Here is a 19,907-nt window from a genome sequence, read left to right as displayed (position 1 = left end):
CCCCACATAATATATTTTTCACCAGCCGCTACTGATTTTAATGCTTTCCTTTTTATGGCTTTTTAAAAAAAAAATCAGTGTTTTAACTTGCACGGATTAATTATTCACCACAAGACTAGTAATATGCGCTAACAAAGTAAATAGGGTCCATTTTGATTTCAGTTGGACTTTAAACACTCGCTGCAGACACACCCTGAAGCGGATGCGTAATCGTTACCAGAGGCACTGAGCTGAGCGGAGTTTTGTCGCTGGACACGCACCGTAAGCGTGCACCGAGAAATAATTGAGAAACCAAATAGAATCTCGACACTTAGATGACTCCTCCTTTTGCGGAGAAAGAAGGATATACACCATTTTAACATCACCAGGATGAGGAGATTATTGAAGGTGAGTAGCCTACTGATTTTTCGTTTGGGTTGAACCCAGAAGTAGTAAAGCTAAAACATATGCTGTAGGCTATGTTGTGTATGCGGTAATTTAGGCTTGTATCACTTTCAAGGCATCCATTTAGCATCACTAGGTTTTGGCATTACACTCTCACAACAATTTAACAAGATCTAAAAAACTTAAATAATTTCCGACTAACAAGCGCGAGTCAGTGAAAAGGTGTTCGGTGGTGGTGGGGAACAGTGAAACTGTAATACGTTGCTGATAGTCTATAAAGTAAAAAAAATGAGCCTACTCCAAATCTTTACTTTGAATGGATAGCCTACTATTCATTCAAAGTAAAGATTCGGAGTAGGCTAATAGCGCGTTATCTCATGGCAATTATTTAATTTGTTTTGGGGAATGTCAGACCAGTGGCGGTTCTAGAGGGGGGGGCGGGGGGGCAGGGGGGGCCAGTGCCCCCGTGTCACCAAGCTTGGCCCCCCCTCTGGCCCCCCTAAATTTGGAATCGTAAAATCACACCAAACAACTGCGCATTTTATCAGTTGCGGTGCCTTCATCTACACTGCAGCACGACGTATATTCACATCAAATGTTAACGCAGAGGAACGGGACACTGCAGTTCACAAAAGTTCATTATTTGCATGTGCTTTAAAGCCTTGCCGGTTAAACATGTCATTCGCTGCTGATGCGCTGTTCAAATATGCGCTTTACTGAGCGCGTAGGCTACACTCGACGCGCACATGCACTAAAAGCCTGTTACTGGACTAAGTTATCTTTTGAGTCTTATATTGCGCTAATACTGTCCAATACAGACAATGTTTACATAAACAAAGTTGGTTATGTCTAAAGTGAAAGTAAACAGAGAAAATTAATTAAAATCTGCTTGTCATATGCGTGTATATTAGACGCGTCGCGTGCAGTTCTTAAAGAGACAGTAGCCCTAATAATAAACATGCTGCCGCTTGTCCTTAAAGAGATAGTTCACCCAAAACCAAACAGTTGCTGGTCCCCATTGACTTCCATACATAGTAGGAAAAATATATACTATGGAAGTCACAGGGGTACATCAACTGTTTGGTTACTCACATTCTTTCAAATAACGTTTATTTTCAACAGAAGAAAGAAACTTATTCAGGTTTAAAACAACTTAAGAGAGTAAATTATGACTTTTGGGGGGGAGAACTATCCCTTTAATGTTAATAAAACAACAAAACACACAGAGGAAATCATTCACTGCTCTTGACTGAGAACTTTAAGTCTGTTGTGTTTTATTTTCATATGTGTTCATTTAATTACTTTCTTCAATTCTACTGTTAAATACACCTATAGCTGAAAAAATAAAGCACTGTTTATTTCATTTGTATATTAAGTTGTGTATGTGTAATATGTATCTCTGTTCTTAATTTTTATAACAAAGAAAATAGTGACAAAGATTTTTATCTTCGCCACTTTGGCCTAAATGTCTGCCATTCTTTTTTATTTTATATTTTGTTACCTATATTTTGTTACCTATAAGGCTTTGCTTTTAAAATAGGGACATTAGTTTGGCTGTAATGCTCAATCACATGCAAAATAGTAAAACCAACATGAAATAAGAATCGTGATAAAATCGTGATTTTCCTAAAAAAAAAAAAAAAATTGTGATATGATATTATTGCCAAATCGCCCACCCCAGGTGTAAAAAAGTGCCTAGATGTGCTTAGATGCTAAAAATGTGTTATTATTGATCATTATATCACACTACAATTAAACATAATGAAACATTCATTTGAATTGAAATTGTTTTATTAGCTTAGCTAATATAATTTATTAGCTTTTTCTAGAGATTGCAGTCATGCATGACATGGTGAAAAATGACTTGAAATAATACTGAAAATAGGTTAAGATGAATGTTAAAGGTGTGCCCCCTAAAAGCACAAGTGGCCCCTGCCTGGCCCCCCCAGTTACTGTGGTCTAGAACCGCCACTGTGTCAGACAGATAATTGTAGGCAGGGATGGGCAGTATTTCAGATAGGCTACATCATGTAGGCCTATTTAAAATACGTATTTGAAATAGGCCTACAAAATACTTTTTTTGTATATTGTAGTTTAAAGCCTTTGGAAAAAAATCTAATGCAATTTGCATTTAAATACATTTAAGATAAGTATTTTTGTATTTTCAAAATACATAAAATACTTTTTGCCAGTCAACCTACTGATTTTGTGCATCAACTAGTTCAGACATTCACTAGCTCAGCATTGGATCAGCGATTTTTTTGGAATAAGGTGAGAATGTCATGATCAATTCTACTTGTTGATTAAAGTTAAAATAGTGCATTATTCACTTCACTTAACATTAAATAAAAAAAATAGCACAGTGGGAAAATAGCGTTAGCCAATCAGTCTTGATCGGTTGTTGATTTGAAAGAAACACTGATGGCACAACAAAAATCTTCAGCTTTTAGTTTTATTGTACATAAAAAAGGGGGAAAATACTAAATAGTGTCAAATGAATCTAAATTAATTCTAATTAAAAAATTTAGATACACTTTCTAATTTTAATAAACTTACAGAAACAAATAAACTTTACATAAAATAAATATAAAATTACTTAAAAAGCATTGGACAACCTGCAAAAGAGTTTGAAATTCAGTTTATGCTGTGGTATCAAAACTGATATTGAGAATTGTGAAACCATGATATTGTTACTCTGTCATATCGCCCATCCATATTCTTTGCTAGATATTAGAAAAGGTTCCCACAGTTTTACATGAATTTTTTAATAGTGTTCCCGGCCACAAGTAATAGATTGTAACCAGAAATAAGTACATAAATGCCTGCTATTTTGCATAAGTTTATTTGTAATTGCCAGAAAGAAAGAAAGAAAGAAAGAAAGAAAGAAAGAAAGAAAGAAAGAAAGAATGACAAAGAGGGCAGAGATGAGGTTAGGAATGAAAATTCAATAGTCCTAGTTTCTTCATTCATTGTGACCTATACCTGCACTGGATGGCCAATTTCACATGTATTTTGTGTTTTTCAAAATACAAAGTACTGTATTTGTATTTAAATACATTTTTTCACACAGTATTTTGTACTTTTATTTTAAATACATTTCTATGTATTTATGCCCATCTCTGATTGTAGGCTACATTGACAATTAACAGGCTGGATTTAAAGGACAAGTTCGGTATTTTACACTTAAAGCCCTGTTTTCAGATCGTTTCTGATGAAATAGAACGGTTAAGATTGAAATTTGGACACATGCTGCTGGCCCGAGAATTTTCGGTTTCTGTGGTAGCACCCCCCCTCCCCCCAGGGATCAGTCAAACAGGGCTTTAAGTGTAAAATACCGAACTTGTCCTTTAAATTATGTTCTGGTCCGTGTAGCCTACTTTTTCGTTCATTCATTATTCTATTTCGGAATGAAAGATGAAATTTTAAAAAGGGTGCGGCTTGGTTTTTTGTTTAAAAGAAATAAGCAGAAATGCCTGTATTTTGTTTTCCAAATGTATTGTTTGTCATCCAATAATAGTATTAGAAATTTGGACGATATTTCCGATCGGTTTTTAATTTGTAATATTTATTTGTACGTTTATTGTATTTCATTTGACTGATCGCATCTTTACCCGAAAGTAAATTACACCGTCGTGCGAAGTCATAGATATATACACTAGATGTCGCCTTGGCTACGGCAGTTCATTGGAACGAATGCGTTATATATATATAAATAAATAAATGAGCAAAACTTGGCCACTAAATATTAAATATTCAATTATTTTAATGATCACAATTAAAGTTTTAATTTTATTAAACTGAACACGCGCAACATTCAGCATTCAATCAAATATTCTAAAAGATGTAGCCTATTATTAATAATAATGTTATTTCAACATAATATCTCGTTATTTCGACATAATATGTGTGCGTGCAACAAGCAAGATGTGCATTTGTAAATCCGGTGACGCGTGCATTGATTTTTTATTAATAAACTAGTGTTTTCTGACAGTGTCGACTCGGCTGCAAAGATGAAGTTGACGATCGCCATATAGTGAATGCGCCTATAGAGAGAAATGAGAAATAATTTTGAATTATTTCGTTTAAAGACATTTCAAGCTTTGTGTATTTGATGTATTTCTCATGTCTGTGTGAGGCATATGAGTTTCGTTAAGTTAGGATGAGATGCGCTCCAGTTAACATGCAATGCAAGAGACCGCACGGCGCCTCCATGATTATATTGTCTGTTATACTTATATTTGTTTCTTATTTATTAAATCCAGGCAATTGGTTGATGAAAAATTTATTAAAATTAAGATACAATTTATACAAAACGAAATTCACTTTAAAGAAAGGTTTTCTACAAAACAAAACTTAATGACGTGGTCAAAATCATGTCTGACCCGCTCCATATCTCTCGATATATTGTGCATCCTATCTTACTCGTGCTGTTCACTTTTCACAAATCAACATACATGGAAAAAAAACAACATTATAATATTTGAACAAATATGAAACTAAATGCGCTTATTTAATGGCTACAACAGTATATAGGCCTACAGACTCAATATTTTTACAAATTGCTGCACATTCATTTAATTCTGAATTTTGCACACACAAGTTGAAAGGCATTTGTTCAAATCAAGTTCAGGATAATTGTGCGTGCATTTATTAATCATTATGATACTAAAATCATAACAAAGTAGGCTATGCTATGTACAAAAAAATCAGATGAGCCCAGATTATGAATGCAACGTTCCAAACTGCCGTAGCCAAGGCGACATCTAGTGTATGACTTCGCACGACGGTGTAATTTACTTCCGGGTAAAGATAGGATCAGTCAAATGAAATACAATAAACGTACAAATAAATACTAGCCTACAAATTAAAAACCGATCGGAATTGTCATCCAATTTTCTAATACTATTATTGGATGACAACAATACATTTGGAAAACAAAATACAGCCATTTCTGCTTTTTCCTTTTAAATAAAAAACCAAGCCGCACCCTTTTTAAAATTTCATCTTTCATTCTGAAATAGAATAATGAATGAACGAAAAAGTACACAGACCTGTTCTTTATTGTTTTTTTTGGGTTTTTTTTTCTGTGTGTGTGTCAAATGTTAACTACTAAAACATTTTCTGTTTTGTTTTGTTTTTGTTTTTTTAAATCACTTTTTAGCCTACATGCCTAATTATATAGTCCTAAATTATGAATAGCCTATTTTAAAGTAGCCTAGGCTACATTCAAAGTCTGCGTTGGCTCAAAACGTAGTGAGACATAATCAATCATCTTTTTTACTCTGAATATAGTCTTAAAATGCATCACTAATTAAGGTGTTACCTAGTCACTCTTCAAGAACTAGGCTACTGGTGATCCAAACTATTATTTTAAAGTGAAAACTATATTATTCAGAGTAAAAAAAAAGACCATTGCTCACATCTCAGACATGTTAATGTTGTGATTAGTAATTATTAAGCAGTTCTTTATAAATGGTCATGCACTGTAAAAAAAAAAATTACATCCCCAAGTCAAAAATATATAGTGACTGGTCACATCAAAATTTTTCAATTAGTCTGACGTATTATTTCTCATTGAGCCAATGTTAACAGATATTGCAACAAGAATTACACTTGGGCCAATTAAAAAATTTAGATGTGACCAGTCACTAGAAAATTTTGACTTGGAGAGGTTAGACATTTTTTACAGTGTGGTTAGTTATTAGTTCTTATTTCTAAATGATGCCAATCTCATTCAGGAATGATTGATGACCTAATAAGGAACTATCTGTAATGTGCTGGAGAAAGCAGGCAAAGGCGAGGATCCATCTGCAGGGTTTTAATGAAATAACACATAGAATAAACAATAAAGAACTCCATGGATAAAGAAACAAAACCACGAGAATGACCGAACTAGAAGCAACCATACATGTACAACAAAGTAACAAGTGAAACACAAGGGCTATAAATACCAAGCTAAACTAGGAAATGAGGAAACAATACACCTGGGGAGACTAATCAACATGAAAAACTACATAGGACCATAGATATCATATAATAAAGGCTAGATGTCTCGTGCGCGCTGCTGACCAATGGAGCTCGACGTCCGCACACGGCGGCCATCTTACCACAGGGTGCTCGCTCACTCGTAACATGGTGCATGTACTTTTAAATAACCATAACTTGCTCAATTTTCTACCAATTTTCAAACGGTTTGGTTTGTTATAAACGTCAGAGATGTAGTTATGACACTGCATATACATATGAATAATTATAACAATGGACTTCCATATGAAATAATTATAGCCACGTTAATAACGTTTGTAAGAAACCAAAACGTTTGTAAATCCGTCAAGATTTCAGCGAGATAACAGGATTATAAGGTGATCCATATACCCGGAGAACGTCTTCAATGTACCTCTTCAAGGAAACTATTATCACAGCTGCAGGAACTTGGTGATATTGGTTGATCGTCCAACCCACACCAAAAGACGGTCTTTAATGTGTCCTCGCTTCTGGGTACTTCATGCGTATGGTCGAGGAGCTCTTCTACGTAGTCCTTGATCGGGCGGCCATCTTGAAAGCTGGAGAGAAGAAAGTTAACTGGGTTCACAGGGGTGAGGAGGATGCCCATTTTGTGCTTCTCTTTGTGGTCTGGTCTTTTTTCACAACACAGAAGGGTGAGTGATATCAACAGGTTCTTTATTGAGAGCATAGGGTGGAGATGACAGCGGGAACCAGGCTATGGTGAGTTGATGGCAACAGAGAAATGCAGATGGTGACTTAGCTGGCTGTAGACAGATGTATGGTACTTTGATGGTGGATGTGAGGTTATGACTGGTGAAGCTGGATTGGGAAGACGGATGATGGTAGACGGACAACGGAAGACAGGATACTGAAGGGGTGATCTCTGGACTGGTCTGCCAATACTGATGCACTTTACAAAAAAGGGCAGTGCAGACTTTATTTCCTTAGGAGGCTGGGGTCCTTCAATGTTTGCAGCAAACTCCTGCTTATGTTCTACCAGTCTTTCATGGCCAGTGTCCTTTTCTATGCTGTGGTATGTTGGGGAGGTAACATTAGGAAGAGGGATGCTGAACGACTGGACAGGGTGGTGAGAAAAGCTGGCTCTGTGGTGGGCATGGAGCTGGAGTAACTGACATCAGTTGCAGATAAGAGGACCCTGAACAGACTGCTCTCTATAATGGACAATAAACGCCACCCCCTGCACACCACTCTCTCCAAGCAGAAGAGCATGTTCAGTGGCAGGCTCCTGTCTCTGTCTTGCAAAACCGACCAGCTGCGTACACAGTAAATTCCCTGGTATTAAATGAACACCGCTCAGTGTTTATATAAACCATATATGTTGTCTTAGTAACAGTGTTTACCAAAACACATAATGTAAACAATAAACAAAGATGATCAGGTGATATATATTTCATCATCATTTAGATATAGTGATGAATCATATTTTGTGGTAGTAGATTGTAAATTCAGAATTCATTATAAAGTCCTTTTTTTGTGTGTTTTCCCCCAGAATTCTCAAGTTAATTCCAGAAACAATACCATTCAATCTATTGTGAGGATCTGGAATAAGCGTCCAGCGAAAATGGCAATGCAAAGGCAACTCCAGTACTTCATTCTTTTGGGAACAGTATTTGTCACATTCTTCATTTTCTGGAATGAATTGAGAAATGGGATTTTTTACCCACACACAGCTTCATCACAAGATTTCACACACCTCAAACTGCGTCAAGCACATCGTAGACGTATGATAAGAGAGCTTTGCTCAGCCAATAGCAGCTTGAACTTCCCAGGGAAATTAATCCCATTTGACCAAATTCCAAACAAAGCCCTGGACCATCTCATTGTGGATGATCATCATGGTGTTATTTACTGTTTTGTACCAAAGGTAGCTTGTACCAACTGGAAACGAGTCATGATTGTGCTAAGCCAGAACCTGAAGGCACCTAATGGAGCTCCATACCTGGATCCTCTTGACATACCAATTGAGGTAATCCATAATTATACAGTACATAAGACGTTTAACAAGCTTTGGAAACGCTTTGGTCGTTTCTCACGTCCATTGATGCATCACAAACTAAAGAATTACACTAAGTTCCTTTTTGTACGGGATCCTTTTGTACGACTTATTTCTGCTTTCCGGAACAAATTTACTGTGCCAGATGAGTATTTCTATAAGGAGTATGCCTCCACAATGCTTCAGCGTTATGCTAATATTTCATCCCCCCCTGACTCCGCTCAAGAGGCCTTCGCCGCAGGTATCAGACTATCCTTTACTCACTTTATTCAGTACCTGTTAGATCCACAGACTGAGAAAGTAAAACCATTCAATGAACACTGGCAGCAGATGTACAGACTCTGCCATCCGTGCCAAATTGACTATGATTTTGTTGGAAAGCTGGAAACTCTTGATGAGGATACAGAACATTTGTTGAGGATTCTTGGGCTGGATAAATATATTCACTTTCCCCCAGGGTACGAGAACAGGACAGAAGAAGACTGGGAGCAAGAATGGTTTGCAAGCATTTCCATAGCTGACAGGAGAAAGCTGTACAATCTTTATGAAACAGACTTTAAATTATTTGAATACAAGAAACCTGAGACACTTCTGGACGAGTGACAAGTATTGCTTTTTGTTCTTTCTGATTTTGCATTACTTATATACAGTACCTCATGCAAATATAAACAAGATAAATTAAGCTGAATCCTAAATGAAATCTGTCAAGAACATGTCTAGGTCTTATTTAAATTAAATGCAAGTCTAAGTTAGTTAAATTTGTATTTGTTGCTATTTATCCCTTAAAGTTGGCCAACTTGGCCCAATATTTTGATTCGCAAAAATTAAGGAATTCAAAATGAAGCTGACATAAGAGCATTTTGATGTGGCATTGTCAATGTTCTGCTAAAAAAACTTTGTAGGTTTCATCACCCAGGGGTACGAAATAGTTTGGTTACATACTTAAACATATTTGAGGCCTGATGGAATCTATTTTTATTCTTTGTTAAATTCAGACTCCTGTTTTATGATAATCTTGGTTCTTTCTTCCAGATTTCATTTTTTAACCTTCTAACCTACTTATTTTTGATGCTATAGTCTCCTTTTTCTTGGTGATCAGGTCAATCAAAAACTGTAAAATCACTGTAAAAATCATAATGGGGGGGGGAATCATAATGGACTTTTCACTTAATGGACTCTGTTTGCATTCACTCATTTCCCAAAGTCATCTTGAATGTTGACATTTTAATACAACTGATACATTTGAGAGAACATCACATAAGCTGACTTCATAAATTGATGTTGATATTCCTAAAATGTTTTTAGTCACCATTATGGCGATTAGTGATCCCTTTGGTTGGGCACTTGGAACTTCATTTATACTGTTGTAATTCTCTAAAAATGTAATAAAAAAAACTTGCAGTGTGCAAGTGTGATTGACATAGGAGGTCGTATTTATTTTTTAACGTGCGAAAATTTCGGATGAGAATTTCAGACTCAGGACCTTAAAGTGAACAGACAAACAGAAACCAAAACAACCTCTTAAACATATACTCTGTATATGTATTATAATTTATTATAAACAGAAGCCAAAACGGTAAGCACGCACTGCGTTGTTTACGGTTTGTGTATCTAGTAAAGCCCTTTTTGAATGACAAATAGGCCTATATCTGCAGAAATAGACAGTTTAGATCTCATTTACACGCAGGCGCAGAACACGCATTCTAGCCAACAGTCGGCAGTAGATCTCTCGCTGTGTTCAAGTGCAGCTTTTACCCCAACGCGAGGGACAACACAGTCGGCTTTCATCAGGGGGCCAATGTTTCGGAAAACACTGAAGCTTCCCTGGGCGCCGCCATTGATTAGCAGACCATCACCTGCTGTTAGCATTCCATTGACTCCCATTCATTTTGGCGTCACTTTGACAGCAAAAAACTTTACATCTGAGACGTTTAAAGACTCCATTTGTCCATTATTTATTTCTAAAGAAACACAAAAATGTATAAAAGGCTCCATTACCGTGTATCTTACGTTATGGCCCTGTAGAAGCAGTTTTTGTAAAAATAGGCTAAGGATTGCGTCATAACCACGCGACTCTCTGTTGCACAGAAATTACCGTATGGACAGGAGGAGAAGCTTGCAGGCAATCGGGGGGGACGTGGAGGCAAAATGACAAAATAATTAAGCAGAATACTTAGCAAAAGTTGCTCCTGCTCCTAGCTCATGGACACCTCCTACTCACGATCTCCGTCTCTGCAAGTTTCGGAAGGGAATGATTCAGATTTCTCTTGGCACAGATACTAGAAGACAGACGGGTTGCTCACGTCACATCTACGTTGTCAAGCTCAGCTTGAGTCTGCGCAGTACGCTCGGCCATCAGGAAGTGAGTGCTTCTAATTGACTTCACTTTTCTCCGTTGAATCCAATGTGTCCATTTCTTTTACGGTCTATGGCTTTCATCAGTCCTAGTTCGTCGACGTCGGCTTGGTGTGTTCCAGGTCAGGCCTACTTCGTAGTGTCCGAAGTAGGCCAGACAAAGAAGGTGCGAAATAATTTTATCCAAGAGCTTTAATAAAAATCAGATCACTCCCAGACCAGTACTTAAAAAATTTGGTATAGGATTGCTTTGCAACCATTTTTTACTCATAAATTGCTAGTAAATTTCACAAATAATCACAAAGTATTTTCTAGTAAAAACCTCCAAATTTAATTTTAAGAATATTTTTAATAATGTACCATTTCCTGTTAATCAAATATTAACCACAGAAAAAAACTAAGCAATTGAGTCAAAGGCGGTTTCAGGCTTCTAAATCATGTTAAATAAAAATAAAATATATATTTCTCGCTAGAAATGTAATCAAAACTTATTTTTATGCAGAAACTAACTCAAAATATAGATTTTTTCACTAAAAATGAAAGAAATTTCCGCCATGTTTTTTGTTCTCACGGCTGGAATCTTGAAAGTCACGTGACTTGGACGTAAAACAATAGGAAAAGAATTGTTTTTTTGTTTTGTTTTTTTAAATAATGTAACAGTCATACAATTCAAGGGCCATTATTGTAACCCCTCTACGTTTTGCACTTTTGCCAACGTAGTCAGGCTACGTTTTTATATGAGACTGGGTTGTTAAATGATAAACACCACAGCAAATTAAATAAAACTTTTCAGGTTTCCAGTAGCCTATGTTCTCTTTAAGTTTACTCAAAGAAAGCTGTAGGTCTATTTTGTAAGACAGCCTTCACAGTTCTTCCTTTAACCAGCAGAATGCGGCTGAGGAAAATATTTCTGTCTTATGAGTGTATCTCATAGGCGTAATTTGCGGGTGGGACATGTCCCCACCACTTTTTGCCAGGGTCGATATTGTCCCCACCACTTTTTAAAACATCTCGCGGCACGAATGTACCAATTCTACAAATAAATAAAACATCTCCGATTAACTGGCAGAGCATTCATTTCGTTAGTTTTTTAAATAAGAGACGATCTAGCGATGAAATGTGTTTTTTAAATCAAGTGATCAAAGTGCTTGTTGCCGCTGCGATCAGTGCCGCGGATACAGTGTTTTCTCGTGTGGCGACGCGCGGTTCAATCCGTTGCCGATACTCTCTATTCGTTCTGGTGAAAACACAAAACATAAATGCACACAAACGTGTCCCTGCTTGATATACAACCACTGATGAACATAATCGGTTTTGATGAGAAAAAAAAAAAAACTATAGGCCTACGAGAAAAAATATATATACGAGTGCGGGGAACCCAAAACCTCTGACACGCTTGGCGAAAGTTCTACCACTGGACCATTAAGATACATGTTGATCAAATTGACGGATCTATGTATTTATTCACACGAAAATTCTCGGCACTGACAACATAGGCTATCTCATTAAACGACAAATTAAACCCCATAGCCTACTATTTAAATCGATTGCTGGACATCATAATATTATTGTACATATATCTGATTTAGCATTCACCACGTATCACACACATGACTAGCGTCGCCCAATAGTGAGCCTACGTGGTGACGTGCAACACAGACGCGCTACGCTATTACACTACGTGAAAAGACTCGAGGCCCAGAGAGAAGGAAATTAAAAGTGGAATAAAGTAGTTATTTTTGTTTGTTTTTGCGCACAAAAAGTATTCTCGTCGCTTTATAAACTTAAGATTGAGCCACTGGAGTCACATGGACTATATTAATGTCTTTAATACATTTTCTGGGCCAGCAAGTTATAGTGTCCATAAGCCTGTGGAGGAGTGATCCAGCACTCAGATTTCATCAAAAATATCTTAATTTGTGTTCCGAAGATGAACGAAAGTCTTACGGGGTTGGAACAACATGAGGGTGAGTAATTACTGACAGAATTTTCATTTTTGGGTGAACTAACCCTTTAAGTCCTATTGGTTGTAGTTCCAACCAGAGTTCCACTGGGGGCGCTCGCCATGAGTGCAAAATGAATGGGAGTCAATGGGGCTAGACGGCTAAATTTGTCTCTTTCACCCGATTGCCGTTGAGAAATCTCAGATTTGATTGTAGGTTTTGCAAGTTCAACATGGGTTATAGGTCGAAAGTTGAATGAACGAGTACTTATGTCCTTTCGATTTCTTACAGGTTGAGTTGTTGTTGCCCATAACATGCTAGCATTCTGCTAATGAACGCTGATTGGTCAGTGAAGGACTGATTACGACCAGAGATACCGCTTGATGGCATCGTGGCATCCGAAGCGGGACCAGAAACAAACAAAACAAAAACTCATCTAGCACGTGTATTTACCTGTGTCAGCTGTGTTTTCTATGCCTCGAGAGAAAAGAAAGTGCAGAGCGCGAAAGCACCAAAGTGACTGAAGGATTGCCGTGAAGCAGTATCTCTGGTCGTACGATGTTATGACGTCATTGACATTTTGAAAGACTTTTTAAAGCAAATAAGTGACTCTAAAAAATCTAACACCAAGCAATGTGTAATTTCTTTGCATCCCCTTTCGAAAACAACATTCAAATTACTAGACAAAAAATTATATCCTGAGAAAAGTGGATTTTGAGGGGTATAGCGCCATAGACCTCCATTCATTCTGCACTCGTCCTGTGAGCGCCCTCATATGGAACAAGAGTGGAACTGCAACCAGAAGTTTATTGAGTGGCACTTCTCCCCTCATTAGACTTTCTCTGGCTCCACTGTAGAATTGGACACGTCTGCCTTGCGCTCGCGTGAGTTTTTTGATATACGTCAGCATGACATCAGAGCAAGGCGGACTGCACCAGTGCTGCGTTCCAGTCCAAAATTGTCATGCCCTTCACTCGCTAATTTTTTTTAATTTTTTTTAATTTTTTTTTATTTCATTTATTCACAAAATACCAAAAGCATAATAATGCAGTCATTGGAACAAAATCAAATAGGTATAGTGAATGGGTCCCCCAAAGAAGCTAGAGAAGCTTATGGGTGGGGGCCCGTAATTTTACAAGAGAAAGGTGGTACGGTAAAGGTACATGGTCACCACCTGGTACCAGACGATGATAACAGAGCACACAAGAAAAACGCACAAGGACATACATACAGTATACACATACATTCATGCTCATACATCCCAGTAGTCCATGAGAAAGCAGTTATATATTAAATATAAGTTGATAAATAATAATTTTTTAGTTGTTTTTTAAAGTTGGAGATAGAGGGCAACACCTTAATGTCATCATCGATCCCGTTCCAAATCTGGGGCCCCCTACATGCAACACTCATACTAGTGCGCAAATATCGGCGATATTTACCATATATTAGTGATTTAGTTCTCGTTTGGTATGTGTGCTGGGGGCTGTAGATAGGAATAAGACTATTTAATCTAGAGTTCAGATTATTTACAATTTGGAAGATAAGGCAAGCATTATGATATTTATTTAGCTCATCTACTCTTAATAACTCAAATCGATAAAATAGATGGTATGAAGAAGAATTTATCTCTGACCAGGAAAGAGCCCGAATGGCTTTCTTTTGTAATGATATAAGTTTTTTAAGATGACTTATGTAGGTGTTGCACCATATCACATTACAATAATTAAGATGTGGTTCAAACAAAGTTTTATACAACACAAGAAGAGCAGACAGAGGGAGAAAGTGTCTGATCTTATAAAACAAGCCAACATACTTTGAAAGTTTGTTAACAAGATGATCAATATGACATTTAAAAGTAAGAGATTCGTCAATGAGGACCCCCAGAAATTTAGTGGAAAACACTCTTTTTATCAATTGTTCATTTATTTTAATCAGGCAAAGATCAGTGTTTTTAAAAAGAAAATTATTGGTCGATTTGAATACTATGTAGTTAGTTTTGCTAATATTTAATGACAGTTTAGTGCATTTAAACCAAGTGTCAACTTTAATTAGTTCTAAGTTTACTATATTTTGAAGAATAATTGGATTACTATGTGATGTAAACAAATTAGTATCGTCCGCAAAGATAATTTTATGGAATATTTTAGATGAATTTACAAAATCATTTATATATAAAATAAATAAGAGTGTATAAACTTCCCTCCGTCTCGTTCACTCGGATGTACGACATTGCTTAGGTTGCACGAGTGCCCACTACTGGCGGAAACTGCAATGGGCTGAATTGGAACGTCCTAAGCCCTTGATCACTTGGAATCAGCTATGGAGTTGATTTATTATTTACATTTTTTTCCTTTAAGAATTTGTTTAATGCAGCATCCAAATGTTTATATGTGTGTTTGGGTTGTTTAAAATATATATATATATATATATATATATATATATATATATATATATATATATATATATATATATATATATAATTCATATATCATAGAGTTGTCTGTTGTGGTGGTGATTAGACGAGATCTGTGGTGACGTCACAATCGTACTGCATTGTGGGACATATAGGTGCCTGAAGTGTACATTTGAAGTAGACTCGCTCCCTCGGTCAAAATCGAGGGAACGAGGGTCTGTCCATATAAACTTCCCTCGTCCACTTCACGAAGTGGAACGCACTTCACGAAGTGGAACGCACTTCACGAAGTGGAACGCACTTCAAAATGGCGCCAGGGATTCCCCCGAGGGGAAGTGCTTAGGGAAGTTCGCAAGTGCGTGTCTAAAAGTGGACTGGAACTGGCATAGGACACATTTCTAACCGGCATGCATCTAACCGGCATGCATCTCGTGGTGATCACCAGTGATCGGTTCTGCGCAGATTTGGCTCATCTCAAACAGGATTGCGTTCTCTGGAATCCTCTCAGGCGGAGGACTTCTACATTCTGACTGGTTGCCGCCGAACCGCGTCATAGCTTATTACCATAAAGTTGACCTGACTGCAACTTTCCTCACTATGGAAGGTGAACGGGGCCGAAAGTCTTTAAACGAGACGCGTGAATTTTGACCGCGTCAACACGGTCATGTTACATGTAACATGGTTTGTCCATGTTAACGCGGCAATTTTTTACGTGTTTCCATAGTGTGTATACACTTACCTTGACGAAAAGCGGGATTGACGCACTGCAAGCAGGGAGATGATTTCTGCTTGCCTCCACAAAAATTGTCTTCGGCGGACAGCCCGCTGTCTTTGGAACAGTTTTAGTACTTTTGCGGCAGACAGACCGGGAGGGGGGAGCAATTGAACTCGGGTTCGGAACAGGCAATCGAACCAAGTGTGAAAGCACCCTTATTTGGACTTGTCTCTCATTCGTCTGGTTAGAGACAAATTTATATTATTAATGTAAAAAAGGCCCCCTTGTGGCTGATAAGCATCAGACACTTTACTGTGACTTTCTCTCTCCTACTGGAAGACGCCTCGCTTCACCTGGACTCTTAGCCAATCACAAGTTGACTCAGGCTCGCTGCACGCTGGTAGCATTCTGTCCGAGACTTTTTGCCAGTAGTGTACGCTAACTGCACGGACTTACAACCCGCCTTGATACAACTGCTCTATTCTGTGTGCGTCTTTACAAGTAAGAATCGGTATTTTGTTGTTCTTTTACTGTCATTGCTAAGGCTAGATTGGTAGTGTTTTGTCTGTTTAGTGTTGCTAAATGTAAGCTCAGGCTTTTCCTGCCCGGCTAGGCCTCGTGTCGTGATGCTTCTTTCTATCGATGTATAGGTTGCCACTAAGGCATTATTCTTTGGTTACACATTGTAGAATACCAGTTAAGCACCCTCTGCGCATAGTTTTTAAGCTATCGCAGTGATATTCGCCTTCAATCCAGTTAATCGGTTATAGGGCACGCACCTCCCGCATGTACACTGGTCGTCACGTGACACCTCTCTGCGCGGCCTGGTGTAGTTATTTATGCGACCAGCAGAGGGAGCCATTGTATTGCGAATGGTTTATCCTTTCTTATTGTTATGGTTGGAGCTGTTTAGACCCACAGAACAGCCTTTTTCATTCTTTTAATGCCAGTTTCGGCCATGTTAAAATATTATTGTATTTTATTCCTGCTATATTATTAGAATAAGATACAGTTAATACAAATAGAGGTTTGTTGCATGGTAATCATTCATTTGCATTCAACTAATTATGTTTGTTTTATTTCTTTATTTGTTTCAGAACCACACATCAATGTACATATTCAATCATACAGTTGTAAATTCAATAAATACTTACAATGAAGAAATCTTGCGTGATTCTGACCGATCACCCGCTGTGAGCTCTACCTAACGATCCACAAACTATCTAAATCAAAGAAGCCAGTCCTCTTCTACAAAGTGGTCATTCGAGCCGGATCCAGAGCTTGCAGCGGAGCAAGATCTCTACCACCTCGGATAAAGAGTCTAGTGCACGATCCAGGAGGCAGCGGTCCCTCCCTAACTACTTGCAAGATTATGACTTGTCTGATCTCCCGACCAGATCTCAAACCAAGAAGTCTTCTGAGTCACAGTCCAGAGAGCGGCTAGACGAAGAGGACCACAGCAGACCTGATTCACGCTTTGCATCCCCAGAAGATCAGCTGCACTACAGCCCAGCGCGATGTTCAGTCACTGACAAATGGGAATCTTCTGCAGATGAGTGGAGAAGGGAGTGCCAAATACTAGAACGTGAAAGGGAGGAGCTCCTAGCATCAATGGAGGAATTAAAAATACAGAACGAGCAGCTCAGAGTCAGAGCGGAGCCCAGCAGTTTCCGTCCAGAGCCACGTACTGTAACTGCCAGAGATAGACTTTGCCAAGAAGGGCTGGATTATGGAGGTGCTTCAACCCGGTACAAATCAGTCTACTTCCGGGACAGAGAGACATCCCCACAACAGTCCTATGACAGGCGTCATGACTACAGCAGAGAGACAAAGGAGTACAGGGAATCAACCAGGTATGACTCTCCCTCACCTAAGCGCTCACCCGAGCCAGTACGCACCAAGCACCAGGCCCCGCGACGAAGCTATGAGTCCAGGGAAGGGCGCTACAGTTCTCATTATAATTATGAGCAGTCCAGCCATCGCCGTTCACCTGAGCGCCATGCCAGCTACAGAGACTCTTGTTATTCCTCCAGAGAATACAGAGAACCATCACGCCGAGGTGACTACTCTCCTGCATGCTGCCGCAGCTACTCTCCAGACCAGCGTGAGAGATGTAGTCCCCCTTCACCTCGGCACGAGCCCAGACGCCAATGCTCAGTGACTCCTCCTGGTGGACAGGAAAGAACATACAGAGGGCCCACTCCTACAATCCCAAACTTCAACCGTCCTAACCCAAGAGACTTTGCGAGACTCCGTATTGCCCTAGACAATCTCCTTCCTAGAGATGCCACTGAACGTTTCAAGTTCCAGATATTAGTGGACCATCTGAAGCTGGAGGAAGCATTGCTGGTGGCAGATTCTTACAGCAATTCTGATTACCCCTTAACTGACACTATGGAAGCTTTAAACCAGCAGTACGGGCAGCCACACCAACTCGCCCTTCAGCGTATTGCCGAACTGATGGACGGCCCCAACATCAGAGTGGAGACATCAAGTCATTCAGGTTGTTCGCCCTGAACGTCAGATCCCTGGTGAGCATGTTGGAGCAGCTCGGTTTAAAGGGGCAAGTTGAGCTGGACTGTGGTTCTCATGTCACCCGTCTACTGGGCAAGCTACCGCATGACCTGAGGTCCAGTTTCAGGCGCTACATCCACCCGCTCCGCATTCCTATCCCCTCTCTTCTGGACCTAGCAGATTGGTTGGAATACGAGCTCCAGATCCAGGAGGATATAGCACAATATCGATTGAGAAAGGACACTGGATCTAAGCCCAAAGACTCCAAGAGTACTTTCAAGTCGTCACCTAAGGCCTCAGTCCTCATGCTGGGGGCTGAACCCAAATCGGTTAGGGAGCCAGCCAAATCCACTCCTCCAACCAGTCTAGATGCAAAGAAGTTCTGCCCATTCTGTGAGAACTACAAGCACACTCTGAATAGTTGCGCAAATTTCAAACTGCTCAGCGCCACCCAGAAACGTAACTGGATTCAGGACAACAACCAATGTTGGCGATGCGGCAGAGAACACAAATCAGCTGAATGTGATCTGAAGATGTGCTGTAAAACATGCAACAGCAGACACCTGCTTGCTCTGCACGATGTCAGCGAGAGAAGTCTAGCTAAGATTGACAAAGCTGAGAGAAGGCTTGACCAGGTGAAGTCCAGTGAGAGCAAACCTTTGTCCGTACCAAGTGCAGACCAAGTGCTATACATTGGCAAGCCACCGCAAGGCCATCGTGTGCTTCTCAAGGTCAGTAAAGTTATCCTCCGCCATGGTGACCAAACTCTGGAGACATACGCTGTGCTAGACGACGGCTCCGAACGCACCCTGCTCCTCCAACCGGCTGTCCAACAACTGGGACTTGAAGGCCAGCCCGAGGATTTACCCCTGCGTACAGTCAGACAGGAGCTGCAAACGCTTCACGGGGCGGCTGTCTCATTTAGCATCTCTCCAGCCTGTTCTCCAGCCATGGTATACAACATCCAAGGAGCCTTTACCGCACCCAAGCTCGGGCTAGGCCAGCACACGTATCCCTTCAAAGCACTGCAGAGCAAATACAGACATTTGAAGAAGCTTTCTATCCCTTCATTCAAGGACATTATCCCGCTACTGCTCATTGGCTCAGACCACCCCCACTTGGTGACTCCAGTTGAGCCAGTCATCTTTGGTCCCCCTGGTGCACCGGTTGCTGTCCGCACCCGTCTCGGATGGACGCTGCAAGGTCCGACCAACAATCTAAAGCAGTACCTTATCGAACAACGCTGTCTTTTCACCACCTTCGGAGCACCTCCAGCTGACATCTACCAGCACGTCGAGAGGCTGTGGCAACTGGACGTCCTCCCATGGCGCAGCGAAAAGGCCAGTACGAGGTCACGGCAGGACAAGGAGGCCCTTGAATGCTTGGATAAACAGACGGTGCGAGTAGATGTTGATGGTGTCCACCGTTATGCTACTCCTCTCCTCCGCGTGAAGAACTTTCCCCAGCTCTGAGCACCAAAGGAGGCAGTACTTCCTCAGCTCCGGAATACAGAAAGGCGGCTGGCGAAGAACCCTGAGACGGCCCAAGTCTACAACGCAT

The 19,907-nt window shown here is 39.7% G+C and overlaps 1 protein-coding gene and 3 long non-coding RNA genes across 4 annotated transcripts in view; 1 reads left to right on the top strand and 3 right to left on the bottom strand.

Moving 5' to 3' along the window:
• The window catches only part of LOC309494374, a 184,386-nt gene that overhangs the window by 88,755 nt on the left and 75,724 nt on the right, over window positions 1-19,907 (bottom strand). The window lies entirely within an intron of this gene.
• Window positions 198-9,156, top strand: LOC309494347 (carbohydrate sulfotransferase 12-like). The gene is made up of 2 exons (XM_082163662.1): window positions 198-387; window positions 7,901-9,156. The coding sequence occupies exons 1-2, from the start codon at window positions 370-372 to the stop codon at window positions 9,005-9,007; spliced, it is 1,125 nt and encodes a 374-aa protein (XP_082019788.1). The 5' UTR covers window positions 198-369; the 3' UTR covers window positions 9,008-9,156.
• The window catches only part of LOC309494375, a 32,140-nt gene continuing 24,597 nt past the window's right edge, over window positions 12,365-19,907 (bottom strand). The window contains exon 3 of the long non-coding RNA XR_014204301.1: window positions 12,365-13,524. This is a non-coding gene — a long non-coding RNA (uncharacterized lncRNA). The remainder of the gene's footprint in view (window positions 13,525-19,907) is intronic.
• LOC309493576 lies at window positions 15,181-15,755 on the bottom strand. The gene is made up of 2 exons (XR_014204003.1): window positions 15,401-15,755; window positions 15,181-15,361 (listed from the first exon to the last, which is right to left on the bottom strand). It is a non-coding gene; the product is annotated as an uncharacterized lncRNA (long non-coding RNA).

Source organism: Leuciscus leuciscus (genome assembly GCF_965113295.1).
Source record: "Leuciscus leuciscus genome assembly, chromosome: 3".
NCBI classification, from domain to species: domain Eukaryota; kingdom Metazoa; phylum Chordata; class Actinopteri; order Cypriniformes; family Leuciscidae; genus Leuciscus; species Leuciscus leuciscus.
This window is presented reverse-complemented; position numbering and strand designations above follow the sequence as displayed.